General features: G+C 44.7%; 1 protein-coding gene across 11 annotated transcripts in view; it reads left to right on the top strand.

Moving 5' to 3' along the window:
- The window catches only part of LOC125387582 (LIM and calponin homology domains-containing protein 1), a 317590-nt gene extending 304877 nt beyond the window's left edge, over positions 1-12713 (top strand). For all 11 annotated transcript variants that reach the window (XM_085691819.2, XM_085691811.2, XM_085691810.2 and 8 more), the window contains 3 exons: positions 635-743; positions 3618-3720; positions 9835-12713. In XM_085691819.2, the coding sequence (XP_085547945.2) occupies positions 635-743; positions 3618-3720; positions 9835-9860 (238 nt within the window). In that variant the 3' untranslated portion in view covers positions 9861-12713. The remainder of the gene's footprint in view (positions 1-634; positions 744-3617; positions 3721-9834) is intronic.
- The last annotated feature ends 8996 nt before the right edge of the window (positions 12714-21709 follow it).

Here is a 21709-nt window from a genome sequence, read left to right as displayed (position 1 = left end):
TGTAACATGAGGGCCAGCTTGTTGGGGTTTCTGTCCCACCCAGCACCCCGTAGCCGGCATACCCCAAAGAAAATCACACACAGGACTCCATAAGATTATAAAACTGATTGGCCCTTAGCTCTGGCTACTTGTTAGCTCTTATAACACATATTACCCCATTATCCTTATCTACGTTACCCACATGGCTCAGTACCTTTTCTAGCTCTACTTCCTGTCTGGTTGACCCGCCTATACTTCCTACCTGGCCAATCAGCGTTTTATTAAAATACATGATTGACAGAATACAGACAATTCTCCCTCACCATAAATGTACTGGAAACTACTAAGGCCACATTGAAACCCTAATAAAAGTAACTCTGAGTGTCTCGTTAGGACTTCTGTAAACATATGATACACATATTAAATCATCTCAAGGTGCTCAGACACAGCGGACTCAGCACCACAAGGAGGCCCATCACCTTCAGCTCAGGCCTTGATGGCAGTGTATGGCTCTGCATAATTCCAAATTCATTGTCTGTTTGTGATCCTCATATTATTCATGGTCGAAGCATTTTGTAAACTCCACGTGTCCATCTGTGCATGAGGTCGCCTGTTGTGTGAGCCAGGGCTCTCACTGTCTCTCTTTCTGACCCAGGTCTATTAGCGGGAAGAAGCTCTGCTCCTCCTGCGGGCTCGCTCTGGGTAAAGGAGCCGCGATGATCATCGAGACCCTGAATCTCTACTTTCACATCCAGTGTTTCAGAGTACGTACACACACAGCGCTCTCCTCTCAGAGCCGATGTCAGGGTCTGGATCTTTTCCTGTACTAATAAATCCCTCCTGTAACCTTGCAGCCTCTCCCTGTGTGATATAGACAGATGCAAGGGTCAGGCCCAGGTATAGACAGATGTGAGGGTCAGGCCCAGGTATAGACAGATGCAAGGGTCAGGCCCAGGTATAGACAGATGAGAGAGTCAGGCCCAGGTATAGACAGATGTGAGGGTCAGGCCCAGGTATAGACAGATGTGAGGGTCAGGCCCAGGTATAGACAGGTGTGAGGGTCAGGCCCAGGTATAGACAGATGCGAGGGTCAGGCCCAGGTATAGACAGGTGTGAGGGTCAGGCCCAGGTATAGACAGATGTGAGGGTCAGGCCCAGGTATAGACAGATGCGAGGGTCAGGTCCAGATTTAAGGATACAGCTCCCCAACCCTGAGTCCCTCTTGGAAGTGAAATCCTTCTAAAAGAAAAAAAATAGGTCTGTGCAATTTGTCTTTCCACACTTCTGTTGCTAACACAGACATCCCAAAGGGACGTCCGGAATGAAACCCTGGGAGACAGTGGGCCTTCTGAGTCTTTTGGACCCTAAGGATTTATTTGAAATATCTTTATTGTTCTTTAACTCTTAGGATTTCGTGTGACAGGGTTTTAGGTGTTGCCCTAATGGAATACTTTCTGCCCAGTAAGTGGCAGTGGCTAGCTGTAAGATTTCAATATTCAGAGAGACAGTGTCCGTGACCTCAGATGGGGACTCCCTCTGCGAAGCCCCATATGAAGTCTGTTGATTCGTTGCTGTTGTTTCTTGGTGTGTTGTGTTTTGTTTGAAACAAGGTCTCCTTGTATAGCCCAGGCTGGCCTCAAACCACTCACAGGCCTTCTGCCTTCGCCTCCCTAGTGCTGAGATTACGAGCATGCCCTGCCACACCCAGCCAGGCAGTGGTCTTTGCTGAAGAGTCTTAGGTAGCCACTCTTAGTCCTTAATACTCATTGTGTTCTGTTAGCTATCAGTTTCTTAACAAAGAGTGAACTCCATAAGAGTAATGTTGGGACCAATTGGAGTCCTGGCCTTCAGCTGCTCTTCCCTGCTAGAGCCTTCTAATTGAAGTTACTAAAAGCTGTGCTTTGCCTAAAGGATCAGAGGATGGGATTTTCACCTGTTGGCCATTGACTGCAGGGTATTTAAGCCTCCATGGTGCTATTAAGAAGGGCCTTTGTACCAGTGATTGGAGGTCCGTGTGCTTCCTCAACCTCCAGCCCCTTGCCCAAAGCTCGCGGGACCGCGATCTGGATTCTAGCGCATAGAACACAGAAGGGGGCTGTGCGGTGCACGGCAGAGTAATAGTTCTGTCTTCCTCAATCTCCACTGCTTTCCCCTGTATTAAAGTAAGAAGTATCAATAAATATTTTCGATGGACTAGTGCAGGGCTAATGAGAAGCCTAGCTTCTAATACCAGGTCTCCTGCCACGTGGTGGAGGACAGGGAGCTGTTCTACTGGGTTTGCTGTCGGAGAAATGAATTGTACTTCCCAGCATTTCCCAGCCTCTCCTTCTACTCACGAGTACCTTTCAGGTGAATAGAATTTATTTCGAAATGCCTTCTGCCTTTGAATTTCAGTCGCTGTTTTCTCTACATGATGCTAATACATTTTCTTTCTCTATCTGGATTTCATCCTCATTCTCACTGGTAGCGTCCTTGGCTGTACCATAAGATTGTATGGGATTGCAACGACTCCCTTTGTCCCTGGTATAAGAAATAGTCAGTGAGATTCACAGGTAACAAGACACAGCCATGTGCAGTTTCCTTCATTTGCTGACGCGGTCCCTGTGATACAGCTAGTCTCAGAGCGTGAGTCAGAGGCTGTAGCTGAGCCCTGGGCAAGGGGCTGACACCTGGACAGATTCCCAGTCCACCTCTCTGTTTGCAAACACCTCCTACAATCCACTTCTCCTCTCTCACCTCCCGGCTAATGGGAGTTCCATACCCAGGGAATTTGTTATCCTGGGTCCGCCCCTCTAATGTGGAAACACACAGTGGATGTGTTCCTTAATAATTCTCTGGTAGAATGTGCTGGAACACCTAGATTAGTAGTGGTCAAGTTTCAGCTGATGCCTTTGGTTACATGTTTCTTTAAAATGAGTAGGGTGTAATATGTCGGAAATGGTTCTATCTCGATTGAGAAATTGTGCATTGTAACAGTTGAGCAGGCTCCTACGTCACTACAGTGCTGTGTGCCAGCTTCACAACCCCCGGGGCAGACCAGTTAGTATCTCAACCTGTGGCCTCCTCTGTAAAATACAGGGATTATGATAAAATGGCAAAAATATCTTTTACTTTTTGCCCTAAACTGGCTTATGGTACCACAGCTAACCCGGTAGATGCTCAGGGAACATGGAGACTGTGGAGATATCCTTATATGCCTCACTTAAGCAGTATCTTAGCCCTTGTTCTACTGCTGTGAGACACCATGACCAAGGCAACCCTTAGAAAAGAAAGCCTTTCATTTGGGGCTCACAACTCTAAAGAATAGGAGAGTCCGTGACCATCGTGGCAGGAAGCAGACAGGCATGGAGCAGGAGTAGCAGCTGAGAGCTTTACATCTTGAACCACAGGCTGCAGGCAGAGTGAGCCGCTGTACCTAGCATGGGCTTTTGAAGCCTCAAAGCCCAGCCCCCAGTGACACACCCACCTCCAGCAAGGCCACGCCTCTAATCCTTCCCAAACAGCTCACCACCTAGGGGCTATCCCTGCAAACAAATGAGCCCATGGGGCCATTCTCATTCAAACCGCCTCAGAGCCAGCAGCACTTCCAGACATAGTCCCCTGTTGGTCTTGTAACTTCTGTCCCTTCTCTCCTGCAGTGTGGCATTTGTAAAGGACAGCTGGGAGACACAGTGAGTGGGACGGATGTGAGGATTCGCAACGGTCTCCTAAACTGTACTGACTGCTACATGCGATCCAGAAGTGAGTATGGAGAGACTGTCTCCCCCACTCCGCCTTCTCGTGTGGGATTCAGTTATTTTCTGCCTCCAGTTGGCACTCCTACCCCTGGGCAGAGGATTGTTAGGATGGAGGCCAAAGGGATTGCGAGGCCAGGAAGCAGATGCTCCTCGCCGGGTGTTCCTGTTCGGGTGAACCAATGAGCCCTACCCAGGAGTGTGCCAGTACACGGGCAGTACACTGTAGGTCGGGTTTGAGAGACCCGCCTGAGCTCACTGCAGGGACCCTATTGAGGCAGAAGAAGGGTTAGGGTCTGCAGCACCGTCTCTGGGTCCAGCCTGTCGGCAGAGGCCAACAGCTGCTGGAGGTGGTGGAATGCAGACTGGCTGTCAGGGTTGGGTAGGTGAGCGCCCAATCTGCAATGGCAGAGCCCTTCAGGAGTTTCCTTACAGAATACGGTTTTGTTCTTAAGCAAACGTAAAGGTTCATTGCAAGTCAGGATAATGACACCTGCTTCTCTGGCCCTGCCCACTCCCATACCTTTGCTTACAATAAGCTTTAAAAAACTTGCTGACTGAATTGCTGAATCAAGAAAGTGCGTGTTTTACTTGGAGCCACCAGGGGGCGATGCTGTCTAACTGTTCAGACAGTTTGAAACTGGCGGCTGGCTGGCCCAGTCCTCTTTAAATGGAGACCAGAACAACAGCTCTTTTAATGTAAATTCACCAGTTACACTGTAGAAATGGCATCCGAAATTCAAAAATATTTCTTGTGAAAGTAAGGGAAGAATTATATCACCGGCTTCTAGATTGGAGGATAAGAATAAAAAGCAAGATTAAATTGTTTTCATGTATAGATACAGATTTCATGTATAGACACAGTGCTTTAGGGAATACAGAGGAGTATGTGCTTGTTAATAAAATGAGGTGCGAGGTGGTGGTGGTGCACGCTTTTAATCCCAGCACTCGGGAGGCAGAAGCAGGTGGATCTCAGGGAGTTCAGTGCCAGCCTGGTCTATCAAGCAAGTTCCAGGACAGCCAGGGCCACACAGAGAAACCCTGTCTCGAAAGAAACCAAAAAATAAAAAACAAAATTAAAAAAATACGAGTGAGGTGAGACAGGATCCAATGCAGGTTCTTTGGGTCTGTGATAAACCTCGAAATCACACAGCTCCGGCTGGAGCTATCGTTGAATGACGGGAATGTTGACATCATTGATTACACATGACATTAGTTGTCACACTTTATGTTCAATATGAAGTTTGTAAGCAGTATTCAGTACGCATCATGAATATACATGCCTCTATACACCGATGCATACACATGTAATGTATAACAATTGTACTTTCTTTTCTCCTCTCTGCTTCTCCACCACCACCATATCCCCCGTCCCAGACAGGGTTTCTCTCTGTAATTTGGAGCCTGGCCTGGAACTCACTCTGTAGACCTGGCTGGCCTCGAACTCACAGAGATACACCTGCCTCTGCCTCCCAAGCACTAGGATTGAAGGCAAGTGTACAATTGTACTTTTTAAAACTAGGCTGCTGTGTGTTTTGTTTTTGTGTTTTAGGACGAGGACACCCTTTCCCCAGGTTTCAAAGCGATCTCCCCTCTCCTTCTCCATCAATCCCTCTTTCCCCTCAGCTTCTGTCCCAGAAGGGGGCACTGTTGGCATGAGGACTGTGGATCTGAATTTCTTTTGTAACTGAGCATGCTCTAAAGATGCCAGCAAGCCTGAACCTGCCTCTGGGTGGCAGTGACCATTTTTCATCCAGACTTCTCTGGTTGGGATGGTTTGTTGTCTGTCCTTTGAAATTGGGCTAGGAACTGGGGTTACACATGCAAATACAAAGGGCATTAGCTGTTTTTAATTCTGACTAAAGATAAGAGCCAGAGAAGTCCTGAAGCAATTTCTGTACTAAGAAGGCTATTTGAAGGTAGACTACACATGAGATAATTTTCTATTTTTGATAGATTTTTTTCCCTTTTATTAGCTCATATTCATTGTACCAAATGCTGGGTTTCTTTATGCCAGTTTCATATGTGTAGATTCTGTATGTTCATCATCTTCATACATACACACACAGAGAGAGAGAGAGAGAGAGAGAGAGAGAGAGAGAGAATATTGTGTTTTTTTAGGAGGTTAAGTGCTGAGAGGAAAGCAGGGCTGCCCAGTTGTTTCTCTGCTCCTGTGTGTGCATGTGTGCCTCTGTAGACATCCAAAAGAATAAGGAAGTGAATACTACCATTCCAATAATAAATAATGCTATAATTCTGCAAGGTTAGAAAGTCTGAATTGTCCAGAAGCCTACTAAATTGGAATCAAAGTCTCTCTGATGCTGCCCCTTTCCTGTGGTTTTTTCGGATGGGTGGAGTGGATGTTTGCACATTGAGCATGCGCTTGCATGGTGGCTGCATCTAGCTGTGTATGAGCCAGGCTTCCCTCCCCAGAGTGACTGGGCCTCACTCCCCAGAGTGACTGGGCTCTGTACAGAGGTTTCCTTAGAGCTGTGTGCAACTTAATGCCTTGTCAGCGTTGCCATGTTCTTTCTTCTGGTGGATACTCTGGTTGTTTCCAGTTTTTGAAGAGTATTTGCCAAATATTTCTGTGAGCAAACCTGGTGTTTATCCAGATGGGGATGTGACGTCATCTCCAGTGGGGAGAGCCGGAGCAGGAGCAGCAGTGGATTAAAGGGTGCGAGCCCTTTCCAGTGTCAGACATCTTGCCTGATTATTGTCTAAAAACAAATGAGCCCTCCCTGCAGGGTGCAGGCAGAGGCTCCCCTTCTTCTCTGCTGATAGCAGCTCTGCAGGTAATCTTCTGTTAAAATTGTACCCCGGCACTGAAAAAAGAAAAGAAAAATAGGAAACCGGAAAGGCCACTCTGCCAGGCAGTGAGAAACTTGTATTGCTGAGATGTTGGATTACAGACATGCACTGCCATGTCTGGCTTCTGTGTGGGTACTGGGAAACCACACTCGGGTGTCTTACTTACGAACCAGCTGAGGCTTCTCCCTGGCCCCAGGATGTATATTTTTAATTCTGAGTTTGAACCTCTTTCCCTGTGTTTCCTCTCCATTTGTGTTTCTTTTCCTGCACTACGGCTCTCTGTCCTTTGTCCCTCCTGTTGGGACCTGATCTGTTGAAGTGCTTTATAAGGTAGACCTTTTCCTGCTGCCCAGTGGGCTCCCTGCTGCAGTTACTGTTTTGTTTTTGACTTTGCGATTTATGTCCATGCAAAATACTTTCATTTTAAATAAATATAGAAATTCTTTGCCTTTTAAAATTCTGGGCCTTAGGGCTGGAGAGATGGCTCAGCAGTTAAGAGCACTGACTGCTCTTCCAGAGGTCCTGAGTTCAATTCCCAGCAACCACATGGTGGCTCACAACCATCTATAATGAGATCTGGTGCCCTCTTCTGGCCTGCAGGGCAGAAGAGGCACACATGCAGGCACATCACATGACATGCACACACGTCTGCAGGCACACATGCAGACGGAATACTAAGAATACTGTATACATAATAAATAAATAAATCTTTAAAAAAAATATTCTGGGCCTTATGTCCTACTCAGGGAAAGCAGCACTTTCGGTTGCAAAGGTATAAATAAAATTAGCTGGCAGTTATCCTAAAGTCTCCTTCAGTTTGTACATGTGTGAGTCTCAGGAATGTATTTGGAGATAAAAATTGGACGGATGTGAAGTAGTTTTGCCAATTGTGTGACTGTTACTTAATGATCATTTTCCTCTGACTAACAGGAAGTCCTGGCTTTCTCATGAGTTCTGTGTATTTGAGTCTGCTTCTGGATGTGTGATTATTCTTATAATGTGCTTATTTTCCATTACCAAGTAGTTTTAATTGTTGTAGCTTCGTAATATGTTTTAAAGTTGGCCAGTAATAGTCACACACGTTCCAGTTTCTTTCCTTCTTTCCCCCAAAACTTTCTGAACTCTTTGCCATGATTGTTTTTGCGGACAAATGTTTGTATCATTTTAGGCTAATTTTAATTAAGTGAACACATAACAAGGAGAATGACCAGGGTATATAAGACACACTCTCTCTCTCTCTCTCTCTCTCTCTCTCTCTCTCTCTCTCTCTCTTTCTCATAAATAAATGTACACAGGAATGATGTGGTTGGTAGGGTAGGAATTATTTAATTAAAGAACTATAAATAAACTTGACAGGTTGACTGTGTCCCCAGATGTAAGTGGCAGTGGAGGAAGGTGGCTGGCAGCGGTTTTTCTTCTTTTTTAAAATACTGCTTTGAATTGAGAAGGGAGATGGGTTGATGGAAAGTCTGGTTTGCGTCAGAGGCATTCCAGAGAGGCAAAAACCACTTCATTCTGTGAAATGATAAAACCTGACTATTTAATCCTGTTCTCTCCGAGCAACTAGTCACATTTAAATGAACTTTTTTTCTGTTGGAGGGAAAATGGCATAAAGCATATTCAAATGCAGTTCCTAAAAGCCACATAAGGAGTTTTTAAGTTCGTATGTAAATGGGAATGGAAGTGCAAAGCAAATTACCCGTCATGATTGAAGCCCTCGCATGTTTAACTGGTTCCATTTGTGCTTGTGCACTGGGCGGCCGCTGTGCACGGCATTCTGTCCCAGCATTCACTCTGGTGAGGTAAATGCACTTAACACTAACTCCCCCGGGTCTTTTCCAGTGTGTTCACCTCATCATGACTGTTGTGCCTAAAATGAAAAAGAAACCTTGTGAAAGCTTCAACAAGAACTTGAAATTTAACCCTTGCTAGAGTGCATGACTAGAACAAATACAAGATACTCAATGAAGTGTTTGAAATTTGAATTTCACATAAAGCCATGAATTTTTGTTGTTGTTTTGGGATTGACGGAAGGAGGGTATTTGCTTGTTTTTTGCTTGTTTCTTTTTTTTTTTTTTTGGTATGTGTTTGCAAATTCAAATGCATTTGGGAAGCTAGGGGTAGTGACCTTGGTTGTCATTCTTTAGATGTTGTCCACTCTGTGTCTGTCTGTCTGTCTGAGCCTGAAACTCAAGTTGACTAGGCTGTCTGGCCAGCAAGCCCCAGGAATCTAGTTGTCCCGGCCTCCCCGGTCCTGAAATTACAAGTGTGTGCCATTGTCAACAGCTTACGGCCCTGTGTTCTCAGGATTCGGTTGTGCTGTGTCCTGTGCCCCATTCTGTATGGTGGGTGGCGGCGATGGGATTGGCTTGGGTTGAGATAGTCAGATTCACACCCGAGCATAGATTGACCTCTGCATCACTGTATAACCAAGACCAGACGTGGACTCCGCTTCTCCTCTTTCCACCTCCCATGTGCTGAGATGCCAGGCATGTACCAGCACACCCAGCTAAACAAATAGCTTTTCACATTTGCGGTTTTCTCAGTATATATGTGTTCCAAATAGTGCATGATCCAGACTTAGCACAAGTGTGTCCCAGATATCACATGGGATATACTTAAATGTTTAAAATGTGTATTTATCTGGAAGTCAGATTTATTAGGTGTTCTGTATTTTACCTGTCTCATCTAGCAATCTGGTTTTTTAGATCAATTAGATTCCTCCAGTTTCTGTGGACTGATTCTTTGACCTAAGACCTCAAGGGAAAATTAAAAAAACAAAAAACAAACAAACAAAAAACTTCTTGCTTATGGACAAGTTAGAAGTTTGATGGGGGTAGGGAAGGTCATTTGGTTTCGGGGAAATCCGGAGTCCTTATGCCAGGCTTGAAGCATAGGCACCACCTGCACACCTGGCTGTGTGGGTCTGAGGAGCTCCCAACTCTGTATTCTACCAAATCCTATATGATGTCATATCCCATACCCAGAGGTTGAGGAGCTCCCAGCTCTGTGTTCTAACAAAGTCCCATGTGATGCCACATGCCATACCTAGAGGTGATGCTGAAAGCAATAAGGTGGACCATGGCTCCCCTTCCTGTGGGAAGATGGCATAGCACCAAGGTGGGCCATGACTCCCTTTCTGTGGAAGGAGAGCGTAGCACCAAGGAAGAATAGCATAGAGCTAAGTTGGGCTATGATTCCCCTTCCCATGGGGAGAGACTTTGGCGAGGATAATGGCTAACCTGAGGGTTTTGCAGCCTGCGGAATGAGACACAGTGACTAACCCAAGGTTCTGATTTTCTCACCACAGGTGCCGGCCAACCTACAACACTGTGACAGGGTTGGGCGCTTCTGGATCACCGAGCATTTCTTTATTAAGGGTGTCCCTTGGCAACTGCTTAATTAAACCCCAAGTTCAGGGGCTTCTCAGCATTCATCTAATTTCTGGAAGACTCTTCTACAAGGTGGTATCTGCTCTTGTATTGTAGCACAGTGTGCTTTTTCTGGTTGGGGGGCTGATTTTTTTTTTGCATTTGCACAGTATATACAAAAGAATATTGCATTGTAATGATCCTGAACAGTTAACAGGGGTAGGGGGAAAGACAAACAGTTTTAGCATGAGCAGAAAGGCTTATGGCTGAGAAGGTGTTATTCTCTTCTTTGGGAAATAGCAAAAGGGTGCAATAAACCTGTTGTGTTTTAGTATTTCTAGAAATTAAACATGTTATGTTTACAGAATTGAGCTGCAGGAAGTGCAAGACATGCCAACTTAAGACAGGAGCAGAAAGTGAATGCATTTCAGAAAATCTAGACACCCCAGAAAGCTCTGACTCACAACTATAACTTGTTTTTTAATGCAAAGACACTAGTCTGATAATATATACTGTACTCCTGAAAACATTTGTGTTACTTACCTTTGCGGGGGGTGGGGGGACAGAGGTCCTACCAATAAATTATCACACTGTTAGTATTAGATTTTGTGTACCCCGGAAGTCATGTCATTAATATAGGCTGATCCACCAAATGAAGAGAGCCCTTGCAATATCACTAGACTTCCACTCTGTGACATTGTGCAAGGGTAGGGAGGAAACTAGCCAGCCATTATCTTCAGACTCACTATAAAATCCGTGAGGAAGTGTCATCTCTCCGGACGGTGTGTCAGCGGTAGCCTTGATGCTTGGGCCACCTGCTTTCTCCAAGCACTGGGTTAGGGGTTGTTGAGCGGCTTGAGGAAGTGGGTGTTAGGCGCCAAGTACAGTCTGTCTTTAGGGTTGAGTACATCTCATCTTTGCCTACAAGTTTTCCTTGGGGCTGGAAGCCCAGGTACCCGGAGAGAAGCATTAAGTCCATCCTCACAGAGCCCGGATGACGTGATGAGACAAGCCCACAACTGGTCTGTATGGGGCAGCAGCACAAGGCAGACGGTGCCCTGCCCACCCCCATGGACCTGTGTGCACCTTCCTCCTCCCACACGGCCGTCTTTTCTCTCAAGAATTCTGCACCTGACCCATGGAGTTTTGAAAGCGATGCCTGAGGAGATCTGGTTTGTTCTCTGCCCTCGGTGAGGAGTTCCAGCCGGACGTGCGGCAGGAATGAAGCGACTAAACCAGCACGACTTAGCTCTCCAGGCTGTTTTCCTTAGGACTGGGCAAAGGGGAACTATTCATTCTGCCTTAAAAGGATGGCAACTAAGTAAAGACAACATTAGGTGAATGTAGACTGTGGATACACTCCTAGTAGGCTAATGTAGCATAGCGAGAGCGTAAGTAGATGTTTTTCTGTTATGTAAGCAATAATTTTTTCCTGTGTCTTATGGAGTATGGCTAGCAATTATTTATTTCTGTGCTAGACGGTTCTTTGCATGTGGGTTCCCTATAGGTGCAGGCATCTCCTGGCCACTGGAGGCATATTGACCACTTTGTCATTTGGACGAGTTGTTATTGGACTGAAATTCACACATCATTTCATTAAAAATTGTGCCTTAGAAACTGCAAAGCTGTTGCACATAGTGGTGAATGGCAGATTCGGAACACCGGAGGGAAATGACGTCACTTCCCAGGTCTCACGACTTCTCTCAGAGGTGTTCGCTGCTTTACGAGAAAATAAGTAAATAAATAATAAAAGATTTTAAAAGACAAATAAAAAAGGAAAAAAATTAAAAAGAAAAAGAAAAGTTTTGAAAATGTACAGAACAAGTCCAATATTTTGATGAAGCACCTGCATGTTTTATTAACTATTTTAATAACGTGGATGTTTACACTTTGCATGATATTAACAGAGTACTTTACGAGAAACGATGCACAAAACATGTACAATATGGTCATTCATAAGCGACTTTTATAGAATACTTTTTACATGTGTGAGGCCGTCCATTATGTCAGGAGCACATGAGTATTGCACATTCTTCTGGTTTCACAAACATACTTCTTAGCGAGACACGTTGTACGTGCATTGCAGCTCGACTGGAGTCAAGAGGAATAAAGCCCCATCCCAAGCGTGGCGCGTGCTTTGCCATAATGAACACTAGTCACCAGCCTGGAATAATCTCCAACATTTTCTAAATTCTAATTGCCAACTGTTTCTATTTCTATTTGATTTCTATTTCATTTAGTGCCAGGTACACGGCAGCTTCAGCAGACTAGATCTCGTTGTTTTCCAGTGCAGCATAAGAGACTATGATCTATTCCTCTTCAAATAATCTTTGAGATCCCAGGAGGGAAAAGTGCTCTGTTGTGTGGAGCTATGATGTAAATGTGTTTGTTTAAAAACCAGGCAAGGCAAGTGAGTGATTTATTGTTCCTGGTGGGACTGTGGCTGTTCTTCCCCCTCAAACTCCACATGCTTCCCCCCCCCCCAGGACAAAAACGGTGACTCTGTTTCTCACTAGCAAACTCTCATGACCTTTGTCCTTCTTTCTGTGTAGTGTCATTAACGTGATACAGATTCTAGTTACCTGTACGCGGTGTAAGATTCAGAGAGCTGAAACGGTCCACCTTTGATGTGAGTCCACCCGAAAGATGTTCCTTTCTGGGTGGGCGATGTCCTATATCAATTACACTAACTTTCATTTACAATATTTATTCTAAAATGCCTCTGAGAAATAGTTTAAAAAATTAAAAATGAAAAGTTGTCTAAAATGCAACAGCTTTTATAGTGAATGTACATTTATAAATAAAATACTCAAATCCACTTGGTATTGCATTTATTGTTTCTGGAGGGGTGGGGTGATTCTTCTTGGGGAGCAGGGAGTCTTGGCTCAGGGCCACATTGTCAGATGGTGGCAGAGTTGTGCGTCCAAGGTCATTTATTTATGAAAAATCAGAGCTAACAGCTGGTTGAAGGGCTTGCTGTGGGATTGCCTCACAGGGGGAGATTTTTACTCCTTGAAATTAGACACAATGACCAGGATAGATCATTCAGGTGCCTGTGGAAGCTTCCAGAAGCAAGCAGGTAATGATCAGTGGAACAGCACTAACCCATTGAAATCAATGTGCACAACCCCTTGTCCCCCACTGCCTCCGTGTTCTCCACTCACTGGACACACAGTTGGCCTCACTTGGGACCTGGAGACTGGACCAGAGAAGATGCTGTGAGACAGTGACACCCTGCTGGCACTGTCCCCTCTTCCTAAAGCTCTCGTGTACTTTGCCTTGCACTCTGCCCCATGTTTGCAGGGAGTGGGAACAGCCAGCAAACCCCTTGAAACTTTCAAATGCTTTAGGGAGTAGTATTCTACCTGCTACGGCTGCTTGCATGCGGTTCTGATTTTTGTAGTGTTTGGTGGGCAGTTAGTTGTTGCTGCCATTCCCATGAGAAAGTAAGTGCTTTTCCCTTAGAAGAAGAATGTCCTTAGTTACCAGAATACCAGTACAACTGTCAGGGCTGGAAAGGTGGCTCCGCAATTACGAGCAGGCACTGCTGTGGCAGAGATCCCAAGGTCGGTTCCCAGCACCCATGTCAGACAGCTCAGAGCAGTCTGTAACTCCAGTGCTTGGTTCTGGCTGATCCAGTGCCATCTTCTGGCCTCTGCACCCTTGCACATGCACCTACACAGATGCATGCATGCACACATGGCTTACACACACAAAATAAGTAAATGTTTAAAGAAAAGTTTTTCCACCTAAAATTATGGAGCTACAAATGATTATATATAATTTTATACATTACATAATTTATACATACACAGAGCTTTTGTCTCAGGAAATCAGATGGCAATCTAGAACTGTCTTCTTTTTGCTCTAATGGCTGCTACTAACTTGCTATGTTTATGAATAATTTATTGACAATATCATACCAATTATCTACATTTCAGGGTGTTTAGGGTCATGCAGAGAAGGCTAACGGGCTCCTGCGTCCCCAGGCCACAATGCTGGAACTTTTGGGTAGCCTCCTGGGGTGCCCTCCCAGGGCTTGCTGCTGACTGAGCTCTGTGTCTGAGGTTCAGATTAGCTGAGCCTTTCCTGCCGATAGTTTCGTATTTGATTGTAACTGCCTTCAAGGGACTTGAGAAACAAACAAGATTGTTTTTTCTTTCCTAAATCTGTTTAGCATTATTTCAACAGCTGTGCTGTTTCAAGCAGCGTTTTATTTCTAAGATAGCATTTCTGCCATGTTCCAAGATAGCTATATGCCTCCCCATGTTTTATAGGTTAGAAACTGGGGTCTAAGATGTGTCTCAGGTGAGTGGATTGGGGTGGAATGTGGAGAAGGTAGGAGCAGGAGGAGGGAAGGGAAGGGGAACTGGAATTGATTTGTAAGATATAAAAGATTGTTTTAAAAAATTAAGCATAAAATGAAGAAAATGTGTCTCAGGTAACTCCAATATTTTACAGAATTGTGTATTTCACCAACTTCCCCAATCAAGGTTGATCAAGATAAATTCCTGTTCAGCTATTCCAGATTCTCAGGATCTAGGGTGCCACGTGAGAGCCAGGAGGAGGGCCCCCGAGCATTGCTAGAACTGGTGGGATTTCATCTGCACCCAGGTGCAGGAACACAGGGAAGGGAGGGGGCGGTTCTCATGCACGCACTCATGAATGTCTTTTTGAATCAGTCTTTGCATGTAGTCCAGGCTGGCCTCAAACTTAGAATCCCTCGGCCTCTGCCTCCAAAGTGCTGGGGTTGGAAGGTGTGCTCACCCGTGGCACACTTGTCTGATAGTAAACTTACACTAACGTGTATTCCAATGGACTCGTCATTGCAGGCTTCCCTTTGTCTTAGAATTTCTATGGCTGTGATAAAACACTGTATCTAAAACGACTTGGGAAGGAGGGGATTTGTTTCAGTTTACAGTTCCACATCACAGTCCAGCATTGAAAGAAATCGGGAGAAACTTTATCAAGGAAGAAAAATCACTGAAGGAAGTCAAGGCAGGAACCAAAGCAGATGCAGTGGAGAAATGTTCCTGGCTTATTTAACCTGTTTTATGCCATTCAGGACCAGCTGTCCAGGCTTGCTACCACCTGGACTGGGTCTTTTCACTAATTAAGAAATGCCTACAGACTTTCATTCAGGCCAATCTCATGGAAACATTTGCTCAGTTAAATATTCCTTCTCAGATACGTCTAGGTGTGTGTAAAGTTGGCAAAAGTCAATTAGCAAACCCCTTAAGGCTGGATATTCTTACTCCAGGTTTGTGGGGAACAGCTCTGCTTATGGCAGGCTTCAGCCCCATGGATGTTTGCCACACAAAGGCTGAGACATGATAGAGTCAGCTCCAACCAGAATTCCAATACAGCCTTTCGCAACACACGCCACCTCTGAACCTCCCTCCCCGCTCCATGAGTTTGAAATCACCAACCCCAAGATGTCCAGCCCCACCTTTGCTCCCTAGCTGGACCTCTGCTTTCTCAGTTCAATAGCACCCAAGGCCAGCAGGGCAAGGACTCCAAAAGTCCCAACCTTACTTCTTGTTCTCAGTGCTCTTGGACAGACGATTCCCTGGTTGTGGAGTAATGACACTGTGGATAAAGTTGGTGTTTCTTAGTGTCTCCTGGACAGATGATTGTTTCAACATGCTTAGTGGGTTTAGAGCAGGTTGATAGAGAGACAAGTTGTCAGAACAAGCCTTCAGAGGCTCCTATGGTCAGGCAGCTGTCTTTGGAGCCCATGGCTGTAGTTCCCCTCTTTAATTGGCTGAGGGGGAAGTATCACTGGAGGGCAGGGCTTGAAGCTCAGTCTGGGCACCTTGGCAAGACCCGGGCTGAAACAGGGAGAGAGAGCCTGTCATGCCGAACACCGCACTTGCTCTCTGCACAGATGTATTGAATCAGTTACCACCCCTGCTCTGGTCTGGGAACAGTTGGCTGTTCCTCCTGACCCAGAACAAATGTAAACATAAGTGGTCCTGCTTTTCAACACCAAGAATTCGGAAGCTTAGTCTTGTTTGTGTTACCAGCACTCTAGGAACCAAATGGAATGCTTGGTCACAAAATGAATGCCTCTCCTGATATGGTTCATAAAAGTTCGACCAAATGGGGATGGGGGAGCAGATGGTCTTACTGAAGAGTGAAGTAGCTAAGAAGAGAACAATAGGCAGAATATGGATGGGGAGGCATTGCCAAACTAACTGTATTTAATATGGCAAAGAATAAAGGTCAGAGGCACCCAGATAAACAGCATTTTGGAGCACTATAATCTTCATAAATCAGTGTCACACAAAGGAGAAGTTGATTAATGTCATCTCTTCTACAATAATACCAACTCATGGGTCAATCCTCAAATGCTTTTTAAAAATCAAAATAAGAATAAAGGGTTTAAATATATTTAAACACAAACTTTGGAGAAACTTAAGTAAACTCTTAAAACTAATGATAAACTAGAGGAATATATTTCCAGTAAATATGGCAGAAGATCGCTGTCAGTAATATGGAGACATACGTTACATTTTTGAAAGTCCCATAAATACAAATGGGCAATAGACATGAAAAACAATCCTCAGTCTTATTAGTGACCAAAACAAGCACAAATTTAAGTAACTGTTAAGGGGCTAGGGAAACGGCCCTGCATTAAGAGCACTGGCTGCTCTTACAGAGACCTGAATTCGGTTCCCACCATACACACAGTGGTGTTCAGCTGTCTGTGACTCCAGGTCTAGAGGATCCAACACTCTCCTGGCTTCTGGGGGTACCAGTCATGCAAGGGGCAAACAGACATGCATACAGGTAAAACACACACATAGAAGTAAATATTTTTAAACAGTTAAGACAAAATCTCCCCAAATAGGGAACCATTTTACTCTATTAAGAACTTATATATGGCACAATGAGAGCAGAAAACAAAGGCGGCAAGCAAGATATTTGTTGCACATAGAGTTAGCAAAGATTTAGAATAAAACATATATCAAGAATTCTAATATAACAGTTTAAAATAATCATTAAAAGCATAGACCATTAATCGAAAAAGACTGAAGGCTGAGTGTTTCATAGAAAATACGAATCATGGCCAGACAGTGGTGGTGCATGCCTTTAATCCAAGCACTTGAGAGGCAGAGGCAGGTGGATCTCTGTGAGTTTGAGGCCAGCCTGGTCTACAAAGCAAGTTCCAGTACAACCAGGGCCACATAGAGAAACCCTGTCTTCAAAAAACAAAAACAAAACAAAGAAAATATGAATCACAGAACAGACACACCTACTTGGTTGCTAGAAAGGAAATGCAAATTACAACCAGTAGGAGTTTCATTTTATTCCCTTTTTATTTTTAAACGGTGCTGGGCATTGAACCCCTGGCTCTGAGCATGGTGGGCAATCACACCACTACTAAGCCACATCGCCAACCACAGTGCCATTTTATCCCCATCAGACTGTGGAGAACTCGGGCTTTGTTGGAGCCAAATGTGAATGAGGAACAAAAGGACAGAAGCTCTCTGCTGATAAAAATGCATGTTGGCAGCCAGTCATGGCGGCACACACCTTCAAGTCCAGCACCCAGGAGGCAGAGGCAGGTGATTCTCCGTGAGCTAAGGTCACAGAGTTCTAGGACAGCCAGGGCTCCATACTGAGACCTTGTCCATTTGACAGATAATCTGATGGCATTGATTGTCACAAAGATTTCTCTTCTGGAACCATGCCTAAGCCTATACTCAAGAGAATCTTAAAAAGCAACTGCATGTGGTCCAGGACACATGTTCAATAATGTTCTCATAACACACTACTTGTATATAATTATGAAGGAAAAATTAGGAAAAGTAAGTGAAAATCAGAACACACATATTCAGATGTAACAGGAAAATAAGGGACTACATAAGACACCTATTAATATGTATTTATACACACATATACGTGTGTGTGTGTGTGTGTAGTACATAGCACCATCGATGGGACACCCAGAGACAACAGAATAAAGCATGTAGTCTCCATACAGTGCAGGCTGAAGTGAGGGAAGAACTCAGGACTTGGGGCAGGAGAAGGGGATGGTACTGAGGACACTGTGAAGGACCACCAACTTCGTTGCCTTCTTATTTTTTCACATTTACTTTATTATGAATTCCTTCAGAGACCAGCTAACACAGAGTGACGTTGAGGCCAACATGGGCTACATAAAACCCTGTCCCAAAATAAATTAGATAATGTATAGCATACCGTATAGTGTTCTTAAGAGGATAATGCATTTAAAATAGGGTACATTCTAGCTTATATAGGAAAACGTTGGCCACTTATATTAGAATTGCTGTCTATTACTATATGTGTATAAGTATGTTAAAATGATATAATAATAGAATTACTTGCCCATTATTTACATAGTTTTACATTTTAATTTTATGTGGATGGGTATGTATGTCTGTTATAGATGAATGTCTATGTGTATATCTGATACAACATGGTGGTGGGTGACGGAAATCAAATCCCAGACCCTCTGAAAGAACACTTTGTACCACTCATAACCACTGAGCCATCCCTCCAACTCCTCTACTTACTTTTTTTTCCAGTATGTAAAAACAAAAACAAAACAAAACAAAGCAACAAAAGAAAAAAAACTCAACTTCTCTCCATGTTGCTGGACAGGATCACCAGACTAGATCCTCTCAGGGAGAGTGACCCTCAAATAAATTCTAATATGCAGCATTGGGAATACCAAGAGTTCAGCAACATGCTAAGAACACTGCCAAATAATATGTGAGTGAGTGACATTTATGCCCTGGCAATGCTGAAGCATTCATGGACAGCCCATATATGGGAGTTCTGTTGAACCCGTCCATATTGGATTTCATGGTCTAGTTCAAGGAGGACGACTGACCAGGTTTCTTTCTCAAGAGGGCACCAGATCTCATTACAGATGACTGTGAGCCACCGTGTGATTCCTGGGAATTGAACCTTTGAAAGAGCAGGCAGTGCTCTTAACCACTGAGCCACTTAAAAATGAAGAAAACAGAGACAAATCAACCACAACACTTCCAGCAGTGGTTGCTGTTGGTGGATTTGTGACTGGCTCACAACTAGCTATGTGCTTCGGTGTCTGCTGCTTGGTAGGGCTGTGGCTGACTTACTCCTAGCTGTGCACTTTGTGTTTTACCCATTCTGGCCCTCTACTGCTCTCCCTGTATGCAAACACAGAGCTATTATGAAAATAAAGAAGGCTCCATCTTCTATATCCATGCAGATAGGAGAGTCTGCTGGAGCTGGTTAGAAGATCAGATTCTACAGGGAAATGTAGCAGAGGCTTGAATGGGACAGTGTTTATCTGAGCCCCGAGTCCTGGCAGAGCCTTGGCATCCTTGGGCCGTGTGGCTGCCCTCAGAGGCCTGTGAGCTCTCCAGCTGCTGCCCCTGAGTATACATGGAGTTCCGTCCCACAGGACAGAACAGAACGGCATCTTAGCAGAGCTTGGAACTGGCACGAGATCCTCATCTCATTTGCATCTTACATGGGCAGCTTCCACCCGGGGCCTTAAGAGCAGGTCACAAGAAATGCTTCCTCGCAATGTTGATATCAGGAAGCTAGAGCCGCAGCATCTCTACTGTCTGAGGCCACTGTGGCCTCCGTGTATTTAGATGGCAGGATGCACCATTAGGTGGGTAAAGGGATCCAGTTAAAAGTGCGTGGAATGTGTCCTCCACCCTCTGAAAGACAACAGGAGCGATGAATCAGTGCCATCCTTAGATCAGATCTGCTATCCTGGAAAGAATAGCCTTCAGGCCTTTCCCCTTTCTGTTACTCTTTAACAGGGATTTCAAGCTTTCCTTAATGGATTTCATTGTGGAATAGCATCCTAGAGGCCTCTAATAACACAGGCTGACAAAGGGCAAGTAGATAATTGACTTAACAGAAAGCACGGGGATTTGGCAGGGAGGCGAGGTGCGTTTCCCAGTGTGCGCTGGTGTGCTCTGTGAAATGCTGTTCAGGAGGATCTCACGGCCAGTGTGTGTCCAAACATAGCATGTTCTTTTTCTTGAGACTATATGAGGCATATTAAAAGATGGAGTGGTCTGTATAAATTTGTCCAACCCATGTTTCCCTAAAGCTATCTCATCAAGAAACTCTATTTCAGAGTCTTCTCAATTTGTGTTCCACAGGCTATACTTTGGAAATGGTTAGACGTTAAACACATTTGGAAAAAAAAAATCACTCTGATTCTTTGGTAATGTGCACTCAATGTTTTTAAATTCTTAGACCATTTTAAATTCTGAATTCCCAGCCATAAGATTGTCAACAATAAAACCAGCTTGAAAACTCCTCTCTGGAACTAGAAAGGCAGGACTGGGAGGCTGCTGTGGTGGGGAATAGGCGGCTGTGGGCCGGAGGAGTCTGGATTGCAGAAACGTCCAATGGTGGTGCTTATCATAGCCGACAAGATGACGTTGTTCTTATCTAACAACAACTGATAATGCCATGGTTTATTTAAGTAAAAATAAAAGTAAAATAAGAAACTACCTTTTGCTTTTGTGAACCATTCATTAAAGCATTTAGCAATGTGAACAGAAACATGACAGTTCCTGACTTTTGTGCCCCTTCTCTTCACCCTTTGACGTCCAGTTTCAGGTTTGTTGACTCTGCTTTGGGTAAAAGCCCCAAGATTCCTAAAAGCTTTAAAGTTACTATTGTGCCATTCATTGCCTATTTCTGGGGGGAAAAAAAGCTACAAAACTAGGGACTCTTGAATCCACCGCCTCCGGGAGTGGGTATGGGGGCACCCGGTGGTCTTCCCATCACCCATCTCACAGTGGTCATGTTAGGTGGGATTAGCAGCCCCACTTGGCACTAGGACCAGGCTCTGATTGCAACAATCCATCAAAATAGCCTCACCCCTTTGCCATCCTTATTGGTTTGAGTGGCCGTGATTTAAATCAGTGGACTCCCAAACCTTCTGTTAGTGTTGAGGAAAGTCTCCCCCTTTTCCCTAGATGAGGAAGAAGCTTGTGTATCTGCTTGTACTCGGCCTGAAGATGTGATGCTGTGAGGCACTCCCGTACCCAACTCTAATCCACATGCTGTGATTCCTAAAACCTAGAAATTCCTTTATCGCTTATTTCAGTGTTGGCCGCTTTTCCTGTTCCCTACTAAGAAAAGCTTCCTAAGCGAAGCAGAAGTTAGTGTGTGGCTCAGACACAGAACCACATTAGAATGACCAGAGCTGCCTGTGATTCTGCCTTTAGCTGTGCGTAGGTCTGAGGTTTTGAATGAATATGTGATTTAAGTTCAAATTAGTAGGTCCTCCTGTTTTCTCCTAGTGGCCCTCCTACCTTTGATGCCATTGGTTTATAGTTGATTCTTCTCTATCCTCTTTACAAGGGGGGAGTTTAGTAACTCTTCTCAAGTTGGCACAATTGCCTTCGCCCATAGAAACTTTGGGCAGTTGTTTTGGTTCACAGATAAGGCAGCTCCTCTGATTAAAAGGGGACCTAGGTGATAGTGGATCCCCCCTCACTTCCTTGGTCAGCTGTGTAATGGGGAAAGGGTTTTGTCCCAGGGAAGTTTTTTAGAAAACTGAAACACAAAACGAACAAATAAAAACGGGGTCAGTTGTGTTCAAATCCAAATCTGTGGTCCCTACTTTATTAATTACTTTTCTCGTTGTCATCAAATGCCTGGCAGGAAGCAGCTCAAAGGAGAAGGGGCTTGCAGTATAGGAGGGGACTCAGAATGCCCGTGTTCTCCTTCAATGCGGACCTGATATTTCATTGTGAAAGAGCAGCTGAGGAGCTGAGGAGACCCCAGGGCTCACCTTGGGCAACGAGAAACCCAAGGGAG

The sequence above is a fragment of the Myodes glareolus genome, chromosome 8, assembly GCF_982192425.1.
Source record: "Myodes glareolus chromosome 8, mMyoGla1.1, whole genome shotgun sequence".
NCBI classification, from domain to species: Eukaryota; Metazoa; Chordata; class Mammalia; order Rodentia; family Cricetidae; genus Myodes; species Myodes glareolus.
This window is presented reverse-complemented; position numbering and strand designations above follow the sequence as displayed.